The sequence below is a fragment of the Podarcis liolepis genome, assembly GCF_965112155.1.
Source record: "Podarcis liolepis genome assembly, chromosome: 14".
NCBI lineage: Eukaryota > Metazoa > Chordata > Lepidosauria > Squamata > Lacertidae > Podarcis > Podarcis liolepis.
The window spans coordinates 14,997,145-15,020,490 of record NC_139569.1 but is presented as its reverse complement, the minus strand read 5'-3'; the positions used below and the strand labels follow the sequence as shown (position 1 = coordinate 15,020,490).

At 44.0% G+C, this 23,346-nt stretch overlaps 1 protein-coding gene across 1 annotated transcript in view; it reads right to left on the bottom strand.

Moving 5' to 3' along the window:
* The window catches only part of SMG1 (SMG1 nonsense mediated mRNA decay associated PI3K related kinase), a 68,891-nt gene extending 62,683 nt beyond the window's left edge, over positions 1-6,208 (bottom strand). The window contains exon 1 of the mRNA XM_083474108.1: positions 5,852-6,208. Coding sequence (XP_083330234.1) covers positions 5,852-5,949 — 98 coding nt within the window. The 5' untranslated portion in view covers positions 5,950-6,208. The remainder of the gene's footprint in view (positions 1-5,851) is intronic.
* Between the last annotated feature and the right edge of the window lie 17,138 nt (positions 6,209-23,346).

Genomic DNA, 23,346 nt, shown 5'->3' with positions numbered 1-23,346 from the left:
CCATGGATGGTGTGATAGTGCTCAATTCCCTGGATTTGTTTCTTACAACATGCAGCAAAATGAACAAATGATACAAGTCATCTTATTCAAATTCTCCCTGACCAACCTCATTGGCTGCCATGTACAGGAGAATGGAAAAGTGAAGGCATCAAGGCACACATTGGGGGACGTTCAATTCTGCCCATTCATGAACGGAAGTGACTTCCTCTAGAGAAATGGAACTTCCCCTTCCTCTCCATACACCCCATCCCTCCAAATCTGCTCTAGAGTGCTAGAGGACCCTCCAGAGCAGATTTGGAGGGGCTGCAGGGGAAAGAACTCCCATTTCTTCCTCTTGCATAACATCTGATATCATCCATTCTCCCCCCCCCCCAAAGCGAGTTGAAAAGAGCAGCTGACAATGTATTTTCAATAACTGTCATACATTTTCAGTAATGTCTTATTTCTAACTGTAGTTAATAATTCGCATTTTGCCATCTAAGGAACTGAACCACTATAATGCAATTTCCCCCTCTAGCTACATGTAAGATTTGCTGTCAAGGAGATAAAGAACTACATAACTTTTAGAAGACATCTGGACACAGTTCTGTATTGGGAAGCTTTTAATGTTTGATATTTTACTATGTTTTATATATGCTGTAAGCCGACCAGAATGGCTGGGGAAACCCAGCCAGATTGGAGGGGTATAAATAATAAAATTATTATTATTTCTCTCATTAAACTGTCAGTATAGCACACTAAGAACTGATACTTCCATTCTTTCTTCATTTTACATATGATATTGAGCTGTTATAGACCAGGGATATCCTACTTCCCTTCACGTGTTGTGAAGTGCAATTCCCATCATCCATGCTCACTAGCCATGTTGGGACTGATGGAAGTTGCAGTCCACAACACCTAGAGCTCACCACATCAGCTACAACATCATAACCATACTGCATCCTTGGCTCTGCAAACATACTAAGAACAAGAAGCCAATACTACCCACTTTAACAGCAGTTTTGTGGAGAATTGAAAGTAATATTTGACACAACCTCAACATTACTAGAAGAGTGATTATTTTTCCTGAAAAGAGAAGCTTTGAGACTGCATCTTCTGAAGAACATGCTACCATTGTGCTTTAAATGGTGTGTTTGTTAAAAAATGGCAGGTTTAACACATGACTTTTTGCCTTCAAAAATGATAAAACTCCATTCTAAGTGCTGCTATGCTGCCGAGCAAGTTGTGACAGTTCCTAAATGAAGTATATGTTTACCCTAACCCCTGCTACTCCTCACACCATCATATGACCCACAAAGATACTAAAAAGGGAAAGTCACAGCTTGAGTGGAGGTTGGCTTTGTCTCTCAGTTTACTATAAACATATCCAAGGAAATAGGATTTTTAAAGTAGAAACTTAATTTTACTATTCTACAAAAATACAGTACACACACAGAAAAATAAAGCTATAAAAATATTTATCCAGCACAACTACTATATGGACCTGAATTATCTATGGAAGAAGGATAAGTGCTCCCATAGCAAATATTGTACTGACAACCATGACTGCAAAAGAAGAGGGAAACCATATGCAGAGCCAAGAGGCATGCAGCTGAATTTTCTAGATGGAAAAGGCTTTCCTGAAGCTGCTAAAAAGAGGAAGGCAGGAACAGAGGACATCAAAAAATATGTAATAAGGCACAACAGAGTGAAGAAGTAGTAGTGAGTTATGTATGAGGATCAATTATTAGGATTACCATTTTCTTTCTTTTTTAACTGGTACTGCTCCTGTGCCTTTGACAGCAGCTTGACAATTAGGAAACTAGCAGAAGAAGCTTTTCCCATTGCTTTTCTCCACTCTAAGAAAAACTTCACCTGTATAACCTGTGCCAGGCTGCAATTAAAGAAACAGGGCCAGGAAAAAGGTAGCAAACTTAAATGTTCCTGGAAATGCCTAGAGTTTAAGCTAGAGCCTTTAGTGGGAATGCAATTTCAATGGTTAATGGTCATGGTGAGTTATCAATAGTTTATTGAAAAATTCACCACACAAATGGCCCTCTTCACAACACTACCCAAAGTCCGTTCTATCAATGTAGTAACATAGAGATTAACCATATCAAGTGAAGCATTCTCTAGTATTTCTCGCTTGAGCAGAACTTAGGAGGCTGCCTAAGACAATGTTTTACCCACTCAAAGTGTATGGTATGAAGAGATTAGAGACTGATAATTTATTTGAAGATTGTAGATGTCTACAAGTCAAGTGAAATCCAGTACGTATTTCTGCAGCTAAAAGGTGCTGTCCTTTTCAAGAAAGGAACATAAAGGGCCTACATGGTTCATGAATTGCTGCTTGCCTTCTCTGGTGACCTAATTTGGAGATATTAGGAAGCTGTCTTTCTGACTTGGTCCCTCCCTTGTGGTCAACTTTTCACCTCTACCATCAAAGGATTCTTGGGAAGACACCCTGCTGCAAAACTAAGGTATTTATCCTTTTAGGATTCAATCCTATGTTTGCTTACTAGGCATAAGCTCCAGTAAGAAGAGTGGGTCATATATAGACAGACAGGTTGTTCACATGTAATAAAACATAATTTAAAATACAATAAATTAATATTATAATAATCTTATATAATAAATGATACCTTTTGTTTTGTTAAAACAGGAAACTACCTTTAAGTCTGATAAGAAAGTACAGCACATATTTTCAATCTTTCCCAAAATTTCAATTTTTTTCCTGGGGAAAGTTTCCTCCCCACAGCCTCAAAATTTACAAATTTTTATATTTTTATTTCATGTAGTCACTGGTTTTCAACACTGTAATATATCATCAGCTAAACATAGCGATATACCAATATATCAGGATGCCTGAAATAAGGATGGAGCTATGTAGAGGTATTGGCTGGCTTCCTGGTTTTTCCCGCATTGTGATTTTTGCCGGAGCTTGCTCCTGTGATTTGCTGCCCCCTGCAGGAGGTTGGAGAGAGCTGAGCCAACAGAATTAACAAGGGCTGCATTGGCTGGCTCCACGGTTTTCCCCACATTGTGATTTTTGCATAGCACATACACATGTATATTGCCAGGTCAAAAATTATGAGACCAATATCATGATATGGACTTCAAACCAGTTTTGGATGATTTACTGATATATCACCCAGCCCTAGTAGTCACCAACATCTATTATCAAACACCTTGCCATTGTTTCAGACAGCAGCAACTCCTGGAGCCCTACCTAGGGATGTCTGGAATTGAATCTACATCCAAAGAATAAACCTCCACAAAAAAAGCTATGACAATTCACCTTAAGTCCTTATCCTGAATGACAGAGGCATGAAAGTTTGTACTTCATTTACAATACATTCAAACTGGAGTGCTGTGTATCTTAGCAGTATCATTTATGTATCTGAAAGGATGAAGTTGGTTCTCGGACCGATTACATCAAGCTTGTTGCCAACATGCATTTTAAGTGATTTCTCTCAAATGCGATTATGACATTGATGCAATTTTATTTATACAGTGCCTTCAGTTTAGCCTCTCATCATTAATTTATAACTTCTCTCTTTCCATTATTCAAAAAAATTAGCAACATTCTGTTTAACACTGTTGTTGCCTTACAAACAAACCCCTCTATGTTGCGGTTTAGCAGTGTTGGCTTTAGGAGCAATCTCATGTCCTGCACTCTCTATTGTTGACTCTCTGGTCCTAAATACCACCACTAAATAAATGCTACTGGGAAAACTGGAGCTCAAGAGATAAGTATCCAGTTTTTTGAAGAAAACTACTTACATGTTTCTTTTTAACAGTAACCCCACATGTCACATAGCAAATCATTTTTGAAACTGAGGGGACTTTCATGAGCAGACTGTGGTATGACATGGGGCCTGCTCTTCTTAGTGGTCAAAAAACCACACTGGCAATGCCCAAGTAGTTCCTTGGATACCAATTTGCAGTACAAAACTCATATGCCCTTTATGGAGATGTCAAATGATTTATCTAAATATTATTGACAAGCAAAAGTGAACTATTATTTTTACACACCTGAAAATGTGGAACAGAACCAATGCTTATTTTTTGTAAACTGCTTAGAGGTCTTAAAACAATCAAGCAGCATATAAATGTTGTGGAATAAATAAAATAAATAAATCTTATCATCCTTTAGGTACATGACATTATCACCTCACATCCATTTCTTTAACACTGATACAAATAGCACAACCCTATAAACATCTATTCTAAAGTCCTAGAGTTTAATAGAACTCAAATAACTGTGTATAGCACTACAGCCTACGTGCACTTTGATGTCACCAATGTGCTGCAAGTGAAAAGATACGTCCTGAGTACCTAAGTATAGTGAACATATTAGACCAAATTATGACAAATTTTAAAATTAAAAATAGAAAATCTGAACCATTAAGGATTTAATTTTATCACCCATTTAAAATACTAGATTCAATGTAAAATCTAACAGCGTCATAAGCAATCTAAAAAGCCCAAATTTAAGAGTTAATGGTTTCAAACCCTTTCAAGTACTGTAAATGCATTTTGAACTAGACACTAAATCCTTTACAGAAGTCACCAGGCTTTCCTTATGTCTAGACAGTATCAACAAGTTACCAACTAGACAACAAAGTTGCAACTCCAAAGTCCTGTGAAATTAACCCAGTGGATGAAGGCATCCAATGAACAATTAATTCAAATTCCATCAATCATAGGAAGGAGATCTGCAGAAGCAGAGCATGGGAACGTGCATGGAAACGGTACCTGGCGCAAGGGCTGGGAAAGCTGTGGCCCTCCAGATGTTGCTGGATCCTAACTCCCATCAGCTCCAGCCAGCATGGCCAATGGCCAGAGGTGATTTTAGTTGAGAGTCTAGCAACATCTGGAAGGCCATAGGTTACCTATCCCAACCCAAAGTCCTCTACTGTGGGTATAGATGCTGTATTTCGTGCTTTTGCTCTATTGCAGCATTTGTTATGGCATCAGCTTTTGCACAGCCCATTAATATTTATTATTCCTCAACTGGCAAGGAGGGGAGTGTGCCTCTCTATAAATTATCCCACCCACTCGTAGAATCACATCTGGATGGGAAGTTACATAAAAGCCATCGAGTTCAACCTCCTAGGCAGGACATCTTCGTACAAAAACTCCCCCCAATATACATGTTTCCCACCCCATGCCAAATCCTCTTTCCCACCCCAGAAATAAAAGATCTATGAATTAGGAAAAACCCCACCACGCAAGGGGCCTATTACCTCCAACCAGCCCACTGGGTTTGTCACACACATGCAGAGAGAGAGAGTGAAAGCAAACTTCCCCGCACACACACGTACCCGGAACCAGTATCTCCACGGAGGCCCTGCCAACAAGGGTGGAGGTGGAGAGACACAGACATAAGAAAGGAACAGAGGAAGAAATGGGGTGGGATTCCACACACACATTTGCCCACCCGCTTTAAACCTCCCTAGGCCTCAAAACCAACCCGAAGAAGCGGCGGGAGGAGAAGCCCCGCGACCTCCCTCCCTCCCTCGTAGGCCGCGAGGGAGAGAAATTGCAAGGGCTTCCCCCGTCTCCTGCCACCTCCTCCTTCCCGCTCCGACGATCCCCAACACGGGCCGAAGCGGCCAGCCTCTCCCTCTCCGCGCTAGGCCGCGCCAGGCGAGCCCTGCCGTGGCGGCGGGTGGGCGCATGAGAGGGCAACTTTCCTTCAACCCCCACCCCACCCAGGGCGGCCGGCTCCCTTCCTGCCTCAGGGCCTCCTCCCTGGCCCGACCCCTGCCAAGGCTGAGGGGAGCGAGGGAGGCACCCGCACGCTGCCCTCAGACCCTAGGCCGCGCCGCCTCCGCCATAGAAGACACCCGCCTGCCCGCTCGCCCACCTGGGTTGCCAGTCATTCCAGCTCCGCGGGTGATAGTGCTGCCTGGTGCCGGAGGAAGAAGCGCCGCTCAGCCGAGACCCCGGGGCTCTGCGGCTCATTACCTTGCCCGAGACGGCATGGCCGGCCGGGGAAGCGGCGGCGGCAGGGGAAGGAGGAGGAGGAGGAGGCAATAACAACAATAATAGTAGCAGCAGCAAGAAGAGCGGCGGTAATGGAGGCGAGCGGCTACTGCGGCTCGGCGGGGTGGCTACTCCTCCTGAGGCGGCGGGCGCTCCTCCTGCTGTCTCACACGGGAGGCGGGGAGGCGGAGGAGGAGGAGGCGACGACAGCGACGGCGGCCCCGCCTGCTAGTAGTGCTGCTGATTCCAGCAGGCTGAGGCGAGGGCCCGCGCGCGGCATGCCGGGAACGCAGGCCGAGACGAGCCGAGGTGACCGCCTGCCGCGGAGCATCATGGGACGGCCGCTGCTCTGGCCGAGTCGTGAGAGGAGAAGGGGCGGGTTGGGTTCTTCCCGTTCCTACCTCTCTGCTCAGGGCATAGAATCATAGAGTTGGAAGAGACCACAAGGGCCATCGAGTCCAACCCCCTGCCAAGCAGGAAACACCATCAGAGCACTCCTGACATATGGTTGTCAAGCCTCTGCTTAAAGACCTCCAAAGTAGGAGACTCCACCACACTCCTTGGCAGCAAATCCCACTGTCGAACAGCTCTTACTGTCAGGAAGTTCTTCCTAATGTTTAGGTGGAATCTTCTTTCTTGTAGTTTGGATCCATTGCTCCGTGTCTGCTTCTCTGGAGCAGCAGAAAACAACCTTTCTTCCTTCCTCTATATGACATCACTTTATATATTTGAACATGGCTATCATATCACCCCTTAACCTCCTCTTCTCCAGGCTAAACATGCCCAGCTCCCTTAGCCGTTCCTCATAAGGCATCGTTTCCAGGCCTTTGACCATTTTGGTTGCCGCCCTCTGGACACGTTCCAGTTTGTCAGTGTCCTTCTTGAACTGTGGTGCCCAGAACTGGACACAGTATTCCAGGTGAGGTCTGACCAGAGCAGAATACAGTGGCACCATTACTTCCCTTGATCTAGATGCTATACTCCTATTGATGCAGCCCAGAATTGCATTGGCTTTTTTAGCTGCTGTGTCACACTGTTGGCTCATGTCAAGTTTGTGGTCAACCAAGACTCCTAGATCCTTTTCACATGTACTGCTCTCAAGCCAGGTGTCACCCATCTTGTATTTGTGCCTCTCATTTTTTTTGCCCAAGTGCAATACTTTACATTTCTCCCTGTTAAAGTTCATCTTGTTTGTTTTGGCCCAGTTCTCTAATCTGTCAAGGTCGTTTTGAAGTGTGATCCTGTCCTCTGGGGTGTTAGCCACCCCTCCCAGTTTGGTGTCATCTGCAAATTTGATCAGGATGCCCTTGAGTCCATCATCCAAGTCGTTGATAAAGATGTTGAATAAGACCGGGCCCAAGACAGAACCCTGTGGCACCCCACTAGTCACTCTTCTTTTATGGCAGCCACAGCTCTCTCTAGCTGTCAGATTCATAATAATAATAATAATAATAATAATAATAATAATAATGGACATATTTAACAAATGACAGAGAGGAATATACAGACAATAAAAAGAAAAATAGTATTTAAGCAATGCCAGGAACAAAAAATAATTAGGATACAGTCACCGTCAGTGCAAACATCTTAAACGTGTGTTAGTGCTGCAACCCCTCCAAAATGTCCATATGGTCATCTGCAAGCAGAACTGGCGTCATCAGGGACATCCTCTCTTAAAATGTGGTTGGGGGTTTATTGGGTGGTGGTTTTAATTTTGATTATATATTTTGTGGTTTTCTATTTTGATTTCGTTCTATGAACCACTGATCTACAGGTATAGGGCGGTGTATAAATTCAATAAATTGAAGAAGAAGAAGAAGAAAAGGGTCCTGGGTCAGGCCCACGGCCATATGAAATACGTTCAAATTCAGCACAAGGCAGGGCTGTGAGGTCCTCCGCCCATTGGGCAATTCCATGGTAACGCTTGCTGCTCTGGGCTCCTTTGGGAGGAAAGGCAGCTTATGAATCTAATAAACAACAATAAGGAAAAGGGGGGTGTAAACTGGCCGTGTCTTGCCTTATTAGCACTGTTAAGTATAAATAGAAAAGTGAATATGTGAAAGTGGGTTCTGTGTTGCAGGATAGGAGTCAGAGGTGGAACAGTTGGAGACCACTGCTCTAATATTCAGCTTCATTACATATCCATGGGTTCTAGTGTTATCAGACGGGGGGGGGGGGGACTTCTCATTCCACTTTCTCTGTGCCGTGCATAATTTCATACATTTCTACAGTGTGACCTGCTACTCTCCTTTAAACTAAAAAAGGCCAAATTGCTGCAACCTTTCTTCATATGGAAGTTGCTCCACCCCCTTGATCGTTTTGGTTGCCACTTTCTGAACCATTGTTGACTTCATATGACTAGAACTATCAACTTGGAGTGGGAGGGAAGTAAAAACTAGATACATGAATGTAGCTCCTAATGAATCTTCAGGATTCTTACATGAGATTTCCCCAAACCCAGCATCTAGACACACCTCTTGCCCTTGGACTGCATTGTAAATATCACACTGACATCTCAATAATCTCGGTAGCTTCCCAGAGGTCAGCCAGTCTTATTTTCTATGTTGTTAGGCTAAGAGAACAGCGTTTTTCATAAAATCATGGATAAGACAGCTCCTTTTCTCACCTGTAAGTCCTATTGAATTCAGTGGGTATTACATTTTAGACGTATATAAGATTGATCGACACTTGGGTTTATGCCTAAGGTGAGATCTGAACTGAGAACTCTCCAAATGACCATAAAGCATTGGGATTCTAAGTCGTACATTGTTATGGCTCCTTGTGGACCATTCCTTTGCTAGGCAAATTCTTGGTTAATAAGCCAGGATGGTCTATTTTGTCAATGGGAGCTCAGATATGGTTGCCAGATAGCATGGTATCTTTCTGTGCTTTTGAATGAGATAGCTATCAGGGCCTGGTGAAGTTAAAACCTCTTAGATTACTCAATTAATGAATAGTCATCACATTTTTATAACTAAAAATTTAAATAATAGTTCTTATTTAAAACACACCTACAACCCGCAGATAGTAAGCCCCACCTTACAAGAGACAGTTCTTCCTGTGTGAGAATCTTCTAAAATGATGCCTGCTGCAACACACAAAATCTAAAAAAAAAACAAGCAAACAAAGGAAGCAGGCTTTTTCTTTAGAATTTTTGGGTGCTTTCCCATTTGCAAAATTATGCAGCTTGAATCTGTCAGTTAGACACATGAACTAGGATTTATTTAACTGGGTGACAAACTTGCTAGCTTTGCACTCAATGCTCCTGAGAGCGGCGCCTCTTCCCCAGAGCTCCCCTTCTTGCAATCAAAAGTCCCTGCACCAGGAGTGTGTGCAAGGCATAATCCTGCACCAGATGAGGTGTCATATGAGCTGCATCTGGTGCATGTAGGGTTTACAGTATATCCTGCCATGGTCATGTGGCAACTAGCCTCTGCCATATTCCAGAATGCTCCTGTGTCAGCATAGGAATGGGCATAGCCAGGAAAGGTGGCAGCCCATAATTATTGAATCAGGCCCACCTGTTGTTTCCTATTGAGGAAGCCCTCCTTCCACCAACCCTTTCATTGGTATAGGATCCAATTGGTTGTAAGGGTATGGCTGTCATCTGCAGGGGGTTGGATGTGCTGCCAGGCACACACACCCCATTGACATGCCCCTTCTCTGCCTCCATCAAACCTCATTTTGGGGTGACCTTCCCAGCAGATTGACAGTGGACATAATCTCCCATCAATTGGGCTGTCCATGGGGTGAGGAGGGGGTTCCAAGAGCAGCAGAGAATTTCCACCCACATGGACTCTCTCTATTACTGGGGTGGGAATTCCACCATAGTGAAACTCTCTCTGACCTGGAGAGAGTCCAGGGTTTGCATTGCACAGTAAATGCTAAATATAAGAAATGCATTCTGGTGGTGATATGTCTCCTTGACAACCGTGTTCATAATTTGGAACCAAGATGTCTGCACTGAAAATATGAAACAATATCCTTGACCACTTCCCGAGAGAGAAAGCAAGAGAGTCGTTTGAGTATAGTAATGAAAACAATAACACTTCCTTTACAAGGAAAAGGTCTATAAACTAAACTATGATAACACAGGTCTATATTAATACATTTGCCGTTGCTCTATTTTTGGAGACATGTAGAAAAGGTCACAACCATGGGCTTACCTCTCTTTATTTCATGAGAAATCTTGTTAAGGTCAAACTTTATTATGTTTATTATTTCAAATATTTCTAAGCCACCTTTCAGGACAATAGCCTTGGCAAGGCTGCTTACCTTAAAAGTAGCATAGGAAACTGGAACATTGGTCCAGTGTATTGTCTACACTGGCTGGCAGCAGCTCTCCAGGGTTTCATTCCTACCTTGAGATGCCATGAACTGAACCTGGGACCTTCTATACTTGCAAGCCAATGAAGAAACATAGGCAGGGTATATTCCTGATTCTGCACAAAACGGGTCCCAATTCAATGGAGCAACAGAGTAGCAGCCAGTGCTGTGCAAGCAGAGTCAGAGCAAGGCTGAAACTGCATGTGCATTTTCAACAGAGCCTGGCCCAAGACATTTTGGCACCTGAGGCAGACCGCAGAATGGTGCTTCCCTCCCTGCCAGGGAATAAGGAAAGAGGGAATATCTACATCAGGAACAAGCAGGGGGAAAGATCAACATTGGAATCTGCTGCCCCAGTGGATCCTGCCATCTGAGGTGGTTCCCTCACCTTGCCTCATGAGTGGGCTGTCACTGATTTTCAAACATTGGCCACATTCACACCATACATTAGCACAGTCATGGCTTCCCCCAAAGAATCCTGGGAGTTGTAGTTTGTTTTGGGTGCTGAGAGTTGTCAGGATACCCCTACTCCCCTCAAAGAGCTGCAATTTCTAGAGTTCCCTGTAGGGAGGAGTTGATTGTTAAACCATTCTGAGCACTGTATTTATGAGGGGACAAGGAATCTCCTAACAACTCACAGCACCCGTAACAACCTAAAGCTCCCAGAATTCTTTGGGGGAAGCAATGAAGGTTTAAAATGGTATCATAGTGCTTTAAATGTATTGTATGGGTGTAGCCACTTTGATAATCACAAAGGATCTTTCTTTCTTTCTTTCTTTCTTTCTTTCTTTCTTTCTTTCTTTCTTTCTGACCTTTAAAGCCCTAAATGGCTTCAGCCCAGTACAGTGGTACCTCGGGTTACAGATGCTTCAGGTTACAGACTCCGCTAACCCAGAAATAGTACGTCGGGTTAAGAACTTTGCTTCAGGATGAGAACAGAAATCATGCAGTGGGAGGCCCCATTAGCTATAGTGGTACCTCAGGTTAAGAACAGTTTCAGGTTAAGAACGGACCTCCAGAACAAATTAAGTTCTTAACCCGAGGTACCACTGTATACCTGAAGGAGTGTCTCCATCCCCATCGTTCAGCCCAGACACTAAGGCCCTCCTCTGAGGGCCTCCTGGTGGTTCCCTCACTGCAAGAAGCTAAGTTACAGGGAACCAGGCAGAGGGCCTTCTTGGTAGTGGTGCCCTCCCTGTGGAATACTCTCCCTTCAAATGTCAAGGAGATAAAGAACTACACAGCTTTTAGAAGACATCTGAAGACAGCCCTCTATTGGGAAGTTTTTAATACTTGATGTTTTACTATGTTTTTATATATGTTGTAGGCCGCCCAGAGTGGCTGGGAAAACCCAACCAGATGGGCGGAGTATAAATAATAATTTTGTTGTTGTTGTTGTTATTTCTTTGGAGCATGTGATTCCAATATTGCTTCATTTTCATTGGTTCCTAATTTGTTTCTAAGCCCTGATGAATGTGCATCTTATCTATCACCCACAGCAGGGGTGGGGAACCTTTTTCTGGAGTGTGGAGCCACACTCCGTTCTGGACAACCTTCCTGGGACCACATGCCAGTGGTGCGTGGAGCAAGGAGCAAGTGAAGATATTACCTTTGTACAACAGGCTAGTTTCCACACATAGGCACACACCCCTCTCTATCCACCCACGAGACAAGCAAGAGACCTTATCAGAGTTCAAGAACACATTCCTCTCCAGAAAAAACATTTCTGGTACATAACAGGGCCAAGGAGGAGTCAATGTATAGCCTGAGGAGAATTCTGATGACTAGATAGAGATTGGAAATCCTGGAAGCCAAGACCCGAGCTTGGGGCAAGTACTCTGATGAGAGCACACCAGCTGGGATTTAACGTGGCAAAACATGCAGCAAAGAAAAGCATGGAAATATAGGAGGAAGAAGAAGAAGAAGAAGAAGAAGAAGAAGAAGAAGAAGAAGAAGAAGAAGAAATTTATGTATACCCCGCCCTCTCCGGCCAGAGCTGGGCTCAGGGCAGCTAACACCAATAAAATTAAAATAAAACATAATGGGGGGGAACAAACAAACAAACAAAACCAGTTTATTAAAATACAGGTTAAAATACAATTTAAAATGCAGCTTCATTTTAAAAGTAGCCCATAAATCAAAACCATAAGAGGAGGGAAACATAAGGGTCAGACTGAGTCCAAAACAAAGGCCAGGTGGAACAGCTCTGTCTTGCAGGCCCTGCGGAAAGATATCAAGTCCCGCAGGGCCCTAGTCTCTTGTGACAGAGCGTTCCACCAAGTCGGGGCCAGTACTGAAAAGGCCCTGGCCCTAATTGAGACCCATCTAACCACCTTGCGGCTTGGGACCTCCAAAGTGTTGTCATTTGTGGACCTTAAGGTCCTCCACGGGGCATACGAAGAGAGGCGGTCCTGCAGGTATGAGGGTCCTAGGCCACATAGGGCTTTAAAGGTCAAAACCAGCACCTTAAACCTGACCCTGTACTCCACCGGGAGCCAGCGCAGCTGGTAAAGCACTGGATTAATGTGCTATCGTGGCAAGGACACCATAAGGAGCCTTGCCGCGGCATTCTGCACCTGCTGGAGTTTCTGGGTCAGCTTCAAGGGCAACCCCGCATAGAGTGAGTTACAATAATCAAGCCTAGAGGTGACCGTCGCATGGATCACTGTGGCCAGATCAGGGTGAGAAAGGTAAGGGACCAACTGCTTGATACGGCGGAGATGGAAAAATGCTACCTTTGCTGTGGCTGCAACCTGCGCCTCCATGGAAAGGAAGGCGTCGAAGGTTATACCCAAGCTCTTGACAGAAGGCGCTGGCACTAATTGAGCCCCCGCAAGAGATGGGAGTTGGCCCCCCAACCCATGTCGTCCCGACCCAGCCAAAGGACCTCTGTCTTCGAAGGATTTAACTTCAACCGGCTCCCACGCAGCCATCCAGCCACAGCTTCCAAGCAGCTGGTCAGTGTGTCCGGGGCCGAGTCAGGGCGGCAAACCTTAAACAGATGGGTTGATGACAACCCAGCCCAAAACTCCGGACAATCTGGGCAAGGGGGCGCATAAAGATATTGAAAAGATATAGGCTATAAGGGGGCGCATGTGTCTGGACAGGATATCTTGCACTGTTTATTTAATTCAAAAGCATCTTCCGGAAGTTCAGCTTCTCACCCCTGAAAGAGCAAAGATCATGGAAGGGAAAGACAACTTGCCTAATTAACAGATCTTATATATATATATAAAAACACTCTGTACTGCTGCTTTTAATTACTTTTAAAAAACCAACCACACAGTTCCAGGAGATTCTATCACAGATCCACTGTGTCATGTCTAGTTTGACCTTTTCAAGAAGAAGAAGGTGCCAGCTCTGGAGAAAACAACTAGAATGCATTGAGACGAGTTCAGATTTCCTGGTTTGAAGATAGCATTTGGAGTTCATAATAACAAGCGTGGGAAAAAGCAGTACACTTTGGGCAGGGGTTTTGATTTAACAAAACCAGCCACCTGTACAACTTTCAGCAAACCTTTTTACCTTTGACATTAAATAAATGCAATTAATGAGGCTTACTGCAACCACGCTTCAGCATGACGCGGTCAGATATAGACCGCAGCTCCTTTTCTTTTCCCAATTAATTCTGTTTAAGGGGGGGAAATGTTAGAATTCTGTCAGAAGGCCAAACATTTCTTAAGACGCAGTTCTCACCGAACTGGTGAAGCTGTGTGTGGGCCACATCACTTCAGACACAAACAGGAGGCTCACAAGATAGAATTCCCTCCACGCCAAATCAGTTCATCCAAACAGAAAACCACCAAGCCCCACTTCTATCTATTTATTACCATTGGTAGAGTACCATGGCAAGAGGGATTTATTGTTAAAGCAGCCCAGGAATTGTAGCTCTGGGAGGGTAATGGGGGGTCTCCTAACAGCTCCCAGCATCCTTAAGAAACTACAGTTCCCAATAAAGGTAAAAAGGTAAAGGATCCCTGGACGGTTAAGTCCAATCAAAGGCAACTATGGGGTTGCAGCTCTCATCTCACTTTCAGGCCAAGGGAGCCGGCGTTTATCCAGAGGCAGCTTTCCGGGTCATGTGGCCAGCATGACTAAACTGCCTCTGTTTTGTTTTTTTTAATAAAAATTTTTATTGGTTTTTCACAGTTTTTATAAACACAAACAACACACAATACAAACAAACAAACAAACAAACACACAAACAACATGTATAATTTCAAATCCCTTTTTCTTAAACCTTACTTCGCCGACTTCCCCATACCTCCCCTTTCTACATCCCAATTTCCAAAATTATTTCAGCAAATCCTAACACTTAGTTTTGTCAAATTTCCATTATTCTTTTCTTTTACTTAATCTTTTACAGTTGTAGTCTCCTTTTTCCCCCTTAAAACCTCGACATTTTAGCATTCATTGATTTTACAATGTTTCTTAAGATAAACTTTAATTTCTTCCAGTCTTCTTCCGCCGTCTCTTTCCCCCGATCACGGATTCTGCCAGTCATTTCAGCCAGTCCCATATAGTCTATCACCTTCATCTGCCATTCTTCCAAAGTGGGTAGATCTTGGGTCTTCCAATGCTTTGCGATGACTAAACTGCCTCTGGCACAACAGAACATTGTGACAGAAACCAGAGCGCATGGAGATGCCATTTACCTTCCAGTTGCAGTGGTACCTATTTATTTACTTGCACTGGTGTGCTTTCGAACTGCTAGGTTGGTGGGAACTGGGACAGAGCAACAGGAGCTCACCCTGTCGTGGGGATTTGAACTGCCAACCTTCCAATCAGCAAGCCCAAGAGGCTCAGTGGTTTAGACCACAGCGCCACTTGTGTCCCTCTAGTTCCCAGTATTTTGGGGGGAAAGCCTTGAACTGTTTAAGGTGGAATCATAGTGCTTTAAATGTATGTTGCGCAAGAGGCCTTATAGTAAGGAGCCTGTGAAGTCAACTCAAGCCTATCCTGCACTAATTTCCACTCAATTGTTGGCATCCTTTTGTCTCGGGGGATGATGGAGGACTGTGCCTTTGGGCGTGTGAAGTCAAACCACTGGAGATAATACCTGTTTCCTTGGTTTTTCTAAGAAATGTTCAATGAAGTGCTTAATTCATTGCGTAATGAATCTAGTTGTTCTTATTACATAAGGGATGCTGCAACTCTCTCTATTTAGCAACATTTACTCTTCGTTTTAGGCAGTTATGAGAGGAAGAGCTTTTTCAAAAACATTTTTTTCCTTGTGGCTTGGCTTTACTTCTGCAAGTCATCCATCAGAGGACTCTTTGGCATGCTTTCATTTTGCATGTCCTTCTCATTCTTCTTCCCTGTGGGAAAGACTCTCCTCCCTGGAAGAGAGGGGAGTGGTTGTGGATGGGAGCCCGAGCACCGCCCCTAGCAGGGGGCATAGCCCCCTGCCTCCACCTCACCTGGCTGGCGCCCACGCCCCTCGGGAGGCAGCCAACCAGGTGCCTCGGAGGCGGCGTGTTCAGCAGCCTTTTGCTGCGGTGCCAGCCTCTCCCCGGCCTCATTCTTCGCCATCGTCTCGTCGTCTCCACTCCTGTAATCAATAAAGTTGTGGCCTTTCCATGCCCATTAACCTTATATCATGTGTCCTTGTGTATTCATTCCGCATCGCGGGGGTCGGGTCCTCGAACCACAAATAGCTAGTGTGGGAATTAAAATTTGCTTTTGGTTTTTTTAAAGCATACCCTGCCTTTCTACCAATAGTCCCCAAGGCAGCTTAAAGAACAATTAAAACAATGCAAGGAAAGAAAATACAAAATAAAAAGTGATGGGAGTTGTGTTGGTCCATGGGGGGGGGGGTGAGTACAGTGGTACCTCGGGTTATAGACTCTTCAGGCTACAGACTCCACTAACCCAGAAATAGTACCTGGGGTTAAGAACTTTGCTTCAGGATGAGAACAGAAATTGTGCAGCAGTGGCGCGGTGGCAGCAGGAGGCCTCATTAGCTAAAGTGGTACCGCCGGTTAAGAACAGTTTCAGGTTAAGAACAGACCTCCAGAACGAATTAAGTTCTTAACCTGAGGTACCACTGTAGTTGCAAGTTTTATTCGGAGCAACTAAAACATTACAAAGAAGAAATAAAGTGTTTGAACACCAGGAACCCTGCTTTTCTAGATCATGTGAAAGATCACATATAAAACACTGAAATTATCAGGTAAGGAAACATCAGTAAAAGTGAACGAAGTGCTGTCTGAAGTTGCCCTAACTCAGTTTCATTAATCTCTACTCTGAGTAGGACTTAGAGTCATAGAGCTGTAGACTTGGAAGGGACCCCAAGGGTCATCTAGCCCAACCCCCTGCAATGCAGGAATCACAGCTAAAGAATCCCTGACAGATGATCATCCAAACTCTGCTTCAAAACCTCCTTTAAAGGAGAGTCCACTACCTTCAAGGTAGTCAGGCCAACTGTTCAACAGCTCTCACCATCAGAAAGTTCTTCCTAATATTTAGTCAGAATCTCCTGTATTGTATTTTGAATCAATTTGTTTGGGTCTACCCAGAAAACAAGCTTGCTCCGTCTTCCATTTGACAGGCCTTCAGGTATTTGAAATTGGTCATCTTATCACCTCAGTTGGACACAATCTCTGGGAAAGATGATGGATAGATAGATAGATAGATAGATAGATAGATAGATAGATACAGTGGTACCTCGGGTTACATACGCTTCAGGTTACAGACTCCGCTAACGCAGAAATAGTGCTTCAGGTTAAGAACTTTGCTTCAGGATGAGAACAGAAATCGTGCTCTGGCGGCGCAGCAGCAGCGGGAGGCCCCATTAGCTAAAGTGGTGCTTCAGGTTAAGAACAGTTTCAGGTTAAGTACGGACCTCTGGAACGAATTAAGTACTTAACCCAAGGTACCACTGTAGATAGATAGATGATAGATGATAGATGATAGGTGATAGATAGATGATGATAGATAGATAGATAGATAGATAGATAGATAGATAGATAGATAGATGATAGATATAGATATAGATAGATAGATGATAGATGATAGATGATAGATGATAGATGATAGATGATAGATGATAGATGATAGATATAGATATAGATATAGATATAGATATAGATATAGATATAGATATAGATATAGATATAGATATAGATATAGATATAGATATAGATAGATGATAGATGATAGATGATAGATGATAGATGATAGATGATAGATGATAGATGATAGATGATAGATAGATAGAAAAACATATTCCTTTGTGTGATGAAAAAGCACTCATCCTTTTGTAGCTCCTCTATCAAGAATAAAGGATGTGGGTGGTACTGTGGTCTAAACCACTGAGTCTCTTGGGCTTGCCAATCAGAAGGTCGGGGGTTCGAATCCCCGCAACTGGGTGAGCTCCTGTTGCTCGGTCCCTGCTCCTGCCAACCTAGCAATTTGAAAGCACGTCAAAGTGCAAGTAGATAAATGGGTACTGCTCCGGCGGGAAGGTAAACGGCGTTTCCATGCGCTGCTCTGGTTTCGCCAGTGATGCTGGCCACATGACCCAGAAGCTGTATGCTGGCTCCCTCGGCCACTAAAGCAAGATGAGCACCGCAACCCCAGAGTCATCCGCGACTGGACCTAATGGTCAGCGGTCCCTTTACCTTTTGCAGTGGTACCTCAGGTTAAGTACTTAATTCGTTCCGGAGGTCCGTACTTAACCTGAAGCTGTTCTTAACCTGAAGCACCACTTTAGCTAATGGGGCCTCCTGCTGCTGCTGCGCTGCCGGAGCACGATTTCTGTTCTCAACCTGAAGCAAAGTTCTTAACCTGAAGCACTATTTCTGGGTTAGCGGAGTATGTAACCTGAAGCATATGTAACCTGAAGCGTATGTAACCTGAGGTACCACTGTACTATCAAGAATAAATGTAACAAAAATAGTTTTTATGTAGTTCCTGCACGCACCAGCAGATGGCTAGCTTTCCCTACAGATAGATCAAATGTAAACTTTGGACACTTCTTAGTCTCATACAACCTACACCAAGCAGGTCTGACATTTGCCAGGTGAAGATAACCTCTTTGGCATGTACAAGGTGCATGTGGTGGTGTCCTTTTGCATGTTGCCATCAGCTGTGCCTCAAAAGGCAAGGGGGCAGAGCAGGAGAAGTCAGGAAGGGCAGAGCAGTCCATCTTCAAGGACGAACAGATTCACATAAGACAGGAGTGGGGCACCATTTTCTGTCTAGGGGCCAGATTCCTCCATGAACAGCCTTCGCGAGGGACACCTCTCAGTGGTGGGCAAGGCCAGAGGCAAAAGAGATCAAAGCAAAATATGTGATTCTTATTTTTATACATGTTGTCAGAGGTTTTTTTTTAATGGAAAGCATCCATTGTTTATGCAAGCAAGTCTGATTAAGACCTCTAGAACCTGCACACTCATTGTCATTTGAGTTTCTGTATCTCCAAGGCAGGTAAGGTAAGTTACAGACACTCAGGGAAACGAATCTTAGCTCATTCATTGTATGAAATGCAGTTGATTAATGAATTAATCAATTAACAGGACCACCCATTGCCTACTGAATAGCACATCCCACCGGGTTCAGATTAAACGGTTTAATTGAAACAGATATTGAACATTTAAAAAGCCCAATGACAATTGCAGGGCCCGGAAGAGTCATTATAGAACGGCAGTCAATAGAGCACACCTGCAGCACAAGGCTTCACTGCAGAACATTATAAAACCTTCATGAATGAATTAGAACATCCCCTTTCGGATGCATTAAACGAGGTTGTGCGGCAGACTCATTAGGCTATGTATGTATGAAATATACGCATATGAAATTAGAAATAAGTATATGTTTTACATCATCCAAAATTATAGTAAGTCCTACAACTATACAGTACTGTATGTGTAAACTGGTTTTTACAATTAAATTTTCTCAGTTAAAGAAGCTTTCAACAAAATAGTTATTTCTCTGACCTAAAAATAACCTTTAACATTTGATTTTACAGTGGTACCACGTGTTAAGTACTTAATTCATTCTGGAGGTCCGTAGTTAACCTGAAACTGTTCTTAACCTGAAGCACCACTTTAGCTAATGGGGCCTCCTGCTGCTGCTGCGCCGCCAGAGAACGATTTCTGTTCTCATCCTGAAGCAAAGTTCTTAACCTGAAGCACTATTTCTGGGTTAGCAGAGTCTGTAACCTGAAGCGTCTGTAACCTGAAGCGTATGTAACCCGAGGTACCACTGTATATCTTTCTCAACAACATAAAAGACTTCAAAGCATCTTGGATATTTTTTTTCATTTGAGTAAGATAGAAACTCTTCAACCAAACAGTTCTCTCTTTCCCTACTTTCTCTTATGCTAATAATATCAGCAAGTTTTATAATCTACTTACCGTATTTTTTGCCCTATAGGACGCACTTTTCCCCCTTCAAAAATGAAGGGGAAATGTGTGTGCGTCCTATGCGGCGAATACAGGCTTTGACTGAAGCCTGGAAAGCGAGAGGAGTCGGTGCGCACCAACCCCTCTTGCTCTCCAGGCTTCACGAAGCACTGCGCAACCTTAGGGAGCCCGCGCCGGGCTCCCAAGGGTTGCGCAGAGCTGCCTGCACGCCGAAGCCTGGGGCGCGCTAAAGAGCGCTCCTGGGCTTCGCGCCTCCCTAGGCTTGTGGATAGCAGGCTGTTCTGGGGGCTGAGGTCGGGGGTCGGGGGAAGCTCGGGCTTCCCCTGCACCAGCCCCGTGCCTGGGGGGGAAATATATATATATTTTTTTATTTCCCTCCCCCCCCAAAAAAACTAGGTGCATCCTATGGGGCAGTGCGTCCTATGGGGCGGTGCGTCCTATGGGGCGAAAAATACGGTGCACACTTTATAGCTCACGCTTTAGGTCGTCAGGCTCCATCTGGGGTAAAGGTGCTGGCATCCTGCACCCTGGCCAAGGAGGGGACATTTTGCAATGGAATTTTCTCTATGTAATATGCACAGAAATGCATATACTGGCGAAAATTTTGCATAAAATGCATAGATTAGTAAAAATGACATGCATTTTAATCAGGGGAAATTGCTTCCAAAAGTATGTATATTAGGAGAAACGCACACTAAACCTCTGATAAATGTTCGTATTGACATTTTCAAAAACAAATAAAAAGAATTTGAAAACTGATATAGAAATGCCGAGAACTGAACTCAGTATTGAGGTGGGGGGGATGGAAACAAGGAGAAACTGAGATGGACAGATCTGCCCATCCCTAACGGTGCCCGGTCTTTAAAAATAAAAACCTTAAACTGTTATTCATCAGGCAATTCAGGTAATCTCTGAGCACTTTGCTCCCAGACTAATCACACAAGTCAAGAGGTGGCTGCTAAGCAACTGAACCCAGGAGAAGAATCAATTTGGAGATATTGCTAAAAAACAGAATGATGGCAAGCAACTCTGGATGAGTCATCTGAACAGTGGGGAAGGGGAAATCTACCTCCCCCCTCCTTTTCGTACAAAGGAAGCAATCTTGTGGCGCCTTCTTTATTTATACTAGTGCACTTAGGAAGGTTTAAATACAGTACACTGAGCGGCATTCGACTCCCTTGTTGCATCAGTGCAAGGACTTTTAGCTGTGCAGTGGAACTTCCCCTCCCTCTCCCCATGAACCCCCTAAATCTGCCCAGGGGGTTCCCTCAAAATTCCCTGCAAAATACTGACAGCCAGGGCGGGGTTTAGGTTTGATGATGCCCTAAGCTACTGAAGGTAATGGGGCCCTTTATATGTCCAGCTGTCCTTCGTCAACAACAAATTGTTGCTGTTTTTTTGTGTTGAATATATGCTATATGGTAACTTATGGACCTAATGGGTATCTAAAGCCATTTGCACATAACAAAATAACCAGTCCATGCAAAATGTAGGCACCCTATATCTATAAATGAGCAAACCAGTGAGCAGGCTAGCAGGTGGGGGCCATTACTTACCGTATTTTTTGCTCTATAAGACTCACTTTTTCCCTCCTAAAAAGTAAGGGGAAATGTGTGTGCGTCTTATGGAGCGAATGCAGACTGCACAGCTATCCCAGAAGCCAGAACAGCAAGAGGGATCTCTGCTTTCGCTGCGCAGCGATCCCTCTTGTTGCTCTGGCTTCTGAGATTCAGAATATTTTTTCCCTTGTTTTCCTCCTCTAAAAACTAGGTGCGTCTTGTGGTCTGGTGCGTCTTATAGAGCGAAAAATACGGTACATCCTAGGAGCCTACACAACACAAAACACTGTTGCTGTATGTAGTAGGTTTTATTTTATTTGTTTTTTATCTTATATTTTGGAAATGTACATGCAGGTTTTCCTTTAGTTTTGGGGGGGCCCCAAGAGAGTGGGGCCCTAAGCTATAGCTTGTTTAGCTTATACATAAATCTGGCACTGCTGACAGCCCAGAGGCATCTCCAGCCTTGATTATTAGTGGTTTGATATAACCTCCAAGCTACCCAAAGGGATTCAGCTCTAAAAACTCCCTTTTATCTTCCTTTCACATAATCCCAGCATTTAAATAAATAAATAAAAACTTCTGAAATCAATTTTTTACATTCAAAATAAATAATAAATAAAATAAATAATTTTATATTCAAAATAAAATAAAGTAAACAAATACACATGTACATAAGCAAGTTCTTGTGAAAACATTTGTGTCTTCTTAGGCACAACCTCTCGCTCCATGAAAGCACACAAGAGATGGAGCAAATGGCTCCATTGAAATCTAGTTTGTAAAGCAAACACAAGAGATAGATAATATTGTTTATGACTCAAGAGGAGAAGATTGGCAGCTGTGTGCAGTAATCTGCCCACTACCTACAGTCTGAAAATAGCACATCCATTACTCGAGATCTATACAGTCTAAGGCTCGGCCCGCAATGCCAAGGCTCCTGTCTGAAGCAAAAGAATAAGAGCTTTCCCAAGAGCCATGTCATGTTAAGATAACCTTATCTGTGGCGCATTGAGATGGAGACATCTCTCTCCTTCCCCCACCCCTTAGGGACTGCACTGAATAGAAATCCAGAGCACCACGACTGAGGTGGAAATGGCACAATCAGATGCTGCTGAACCTAATGGCGAACAGGCCTCCAGCTTCCACCGGCAACTCGTCTCTGGTCGGTCTTGCCCCTATGAAGCAGTTGCTGAGCCTGAAGGTCTCCCCACAGCTGCTGAAGTATCCTCCTCTCCAGGGGTGTTTCTCAAGCAACTGGAGACTATGTCAGCATGTTGCCAATCTCTCCTCCGCTCTTTTCATGCCTCTTCTGGTTCTGGGAGACAACAGGGAGGGGAGCTTATCATAGCAAGAGGGGGAGACACCTGTGACTCTTCACTAGCTTGATTCATCTCTGCCTCTTAGCCTCTCTCCTCCCACCTTTCAGCTTCTGGCTCTATTCTGGACTTATCTCTGCCACTGAGTCTCCCAGCTCACTAAGCCCTGTTACTTCTACATCTTCCGAACCCCTCTTCCCAGTCTTCTCCCTCTGACCAATCATCATTGTCCCAGCACTACTCCCCAGTCTCTGAGCCTTCTTCGCTTGGTTGTTCCTCAGGTGGCTCCTCCAACCATTCCTCTGTGTCCAACCAGTCCATGACAATTGGCTGGCTGAGGACAGGCTGAGGTTGGTTTGGCCATTTCCCATCTGCTCTAGTGGGCCAACCTCCTCTATCCATTGGAACATAGGGCTGCTTCGGACTTCAAGCTGAAGTACACACCCACTTATTATCTTTCCACCCAAGGTGCATGCTGCATTCCACACAGCCGTATTTACAGCAAGCGCAAACAGACACCTAATTACATCACCTATGCAAATAGCCTATGATAGCTACCAGAAGTCATCCAGGCAGTGCAATTTGTGCAAATGGAACCATTAACACAACAGAGCATATAAATGGCACAAACAGAATAAAAAGCACAAAATTACGAGTTATATAAAGGGTACAGGTAATAATAATAATAATAATAATAATAATAATAATAATAATAATAATAATAAATTATATTTATACCCCGCCCTCCCCAGCCAAGACCGGGATCAGGGCAGCTAACAACCAATAATAAAAACAAGTTGATTGAAATAC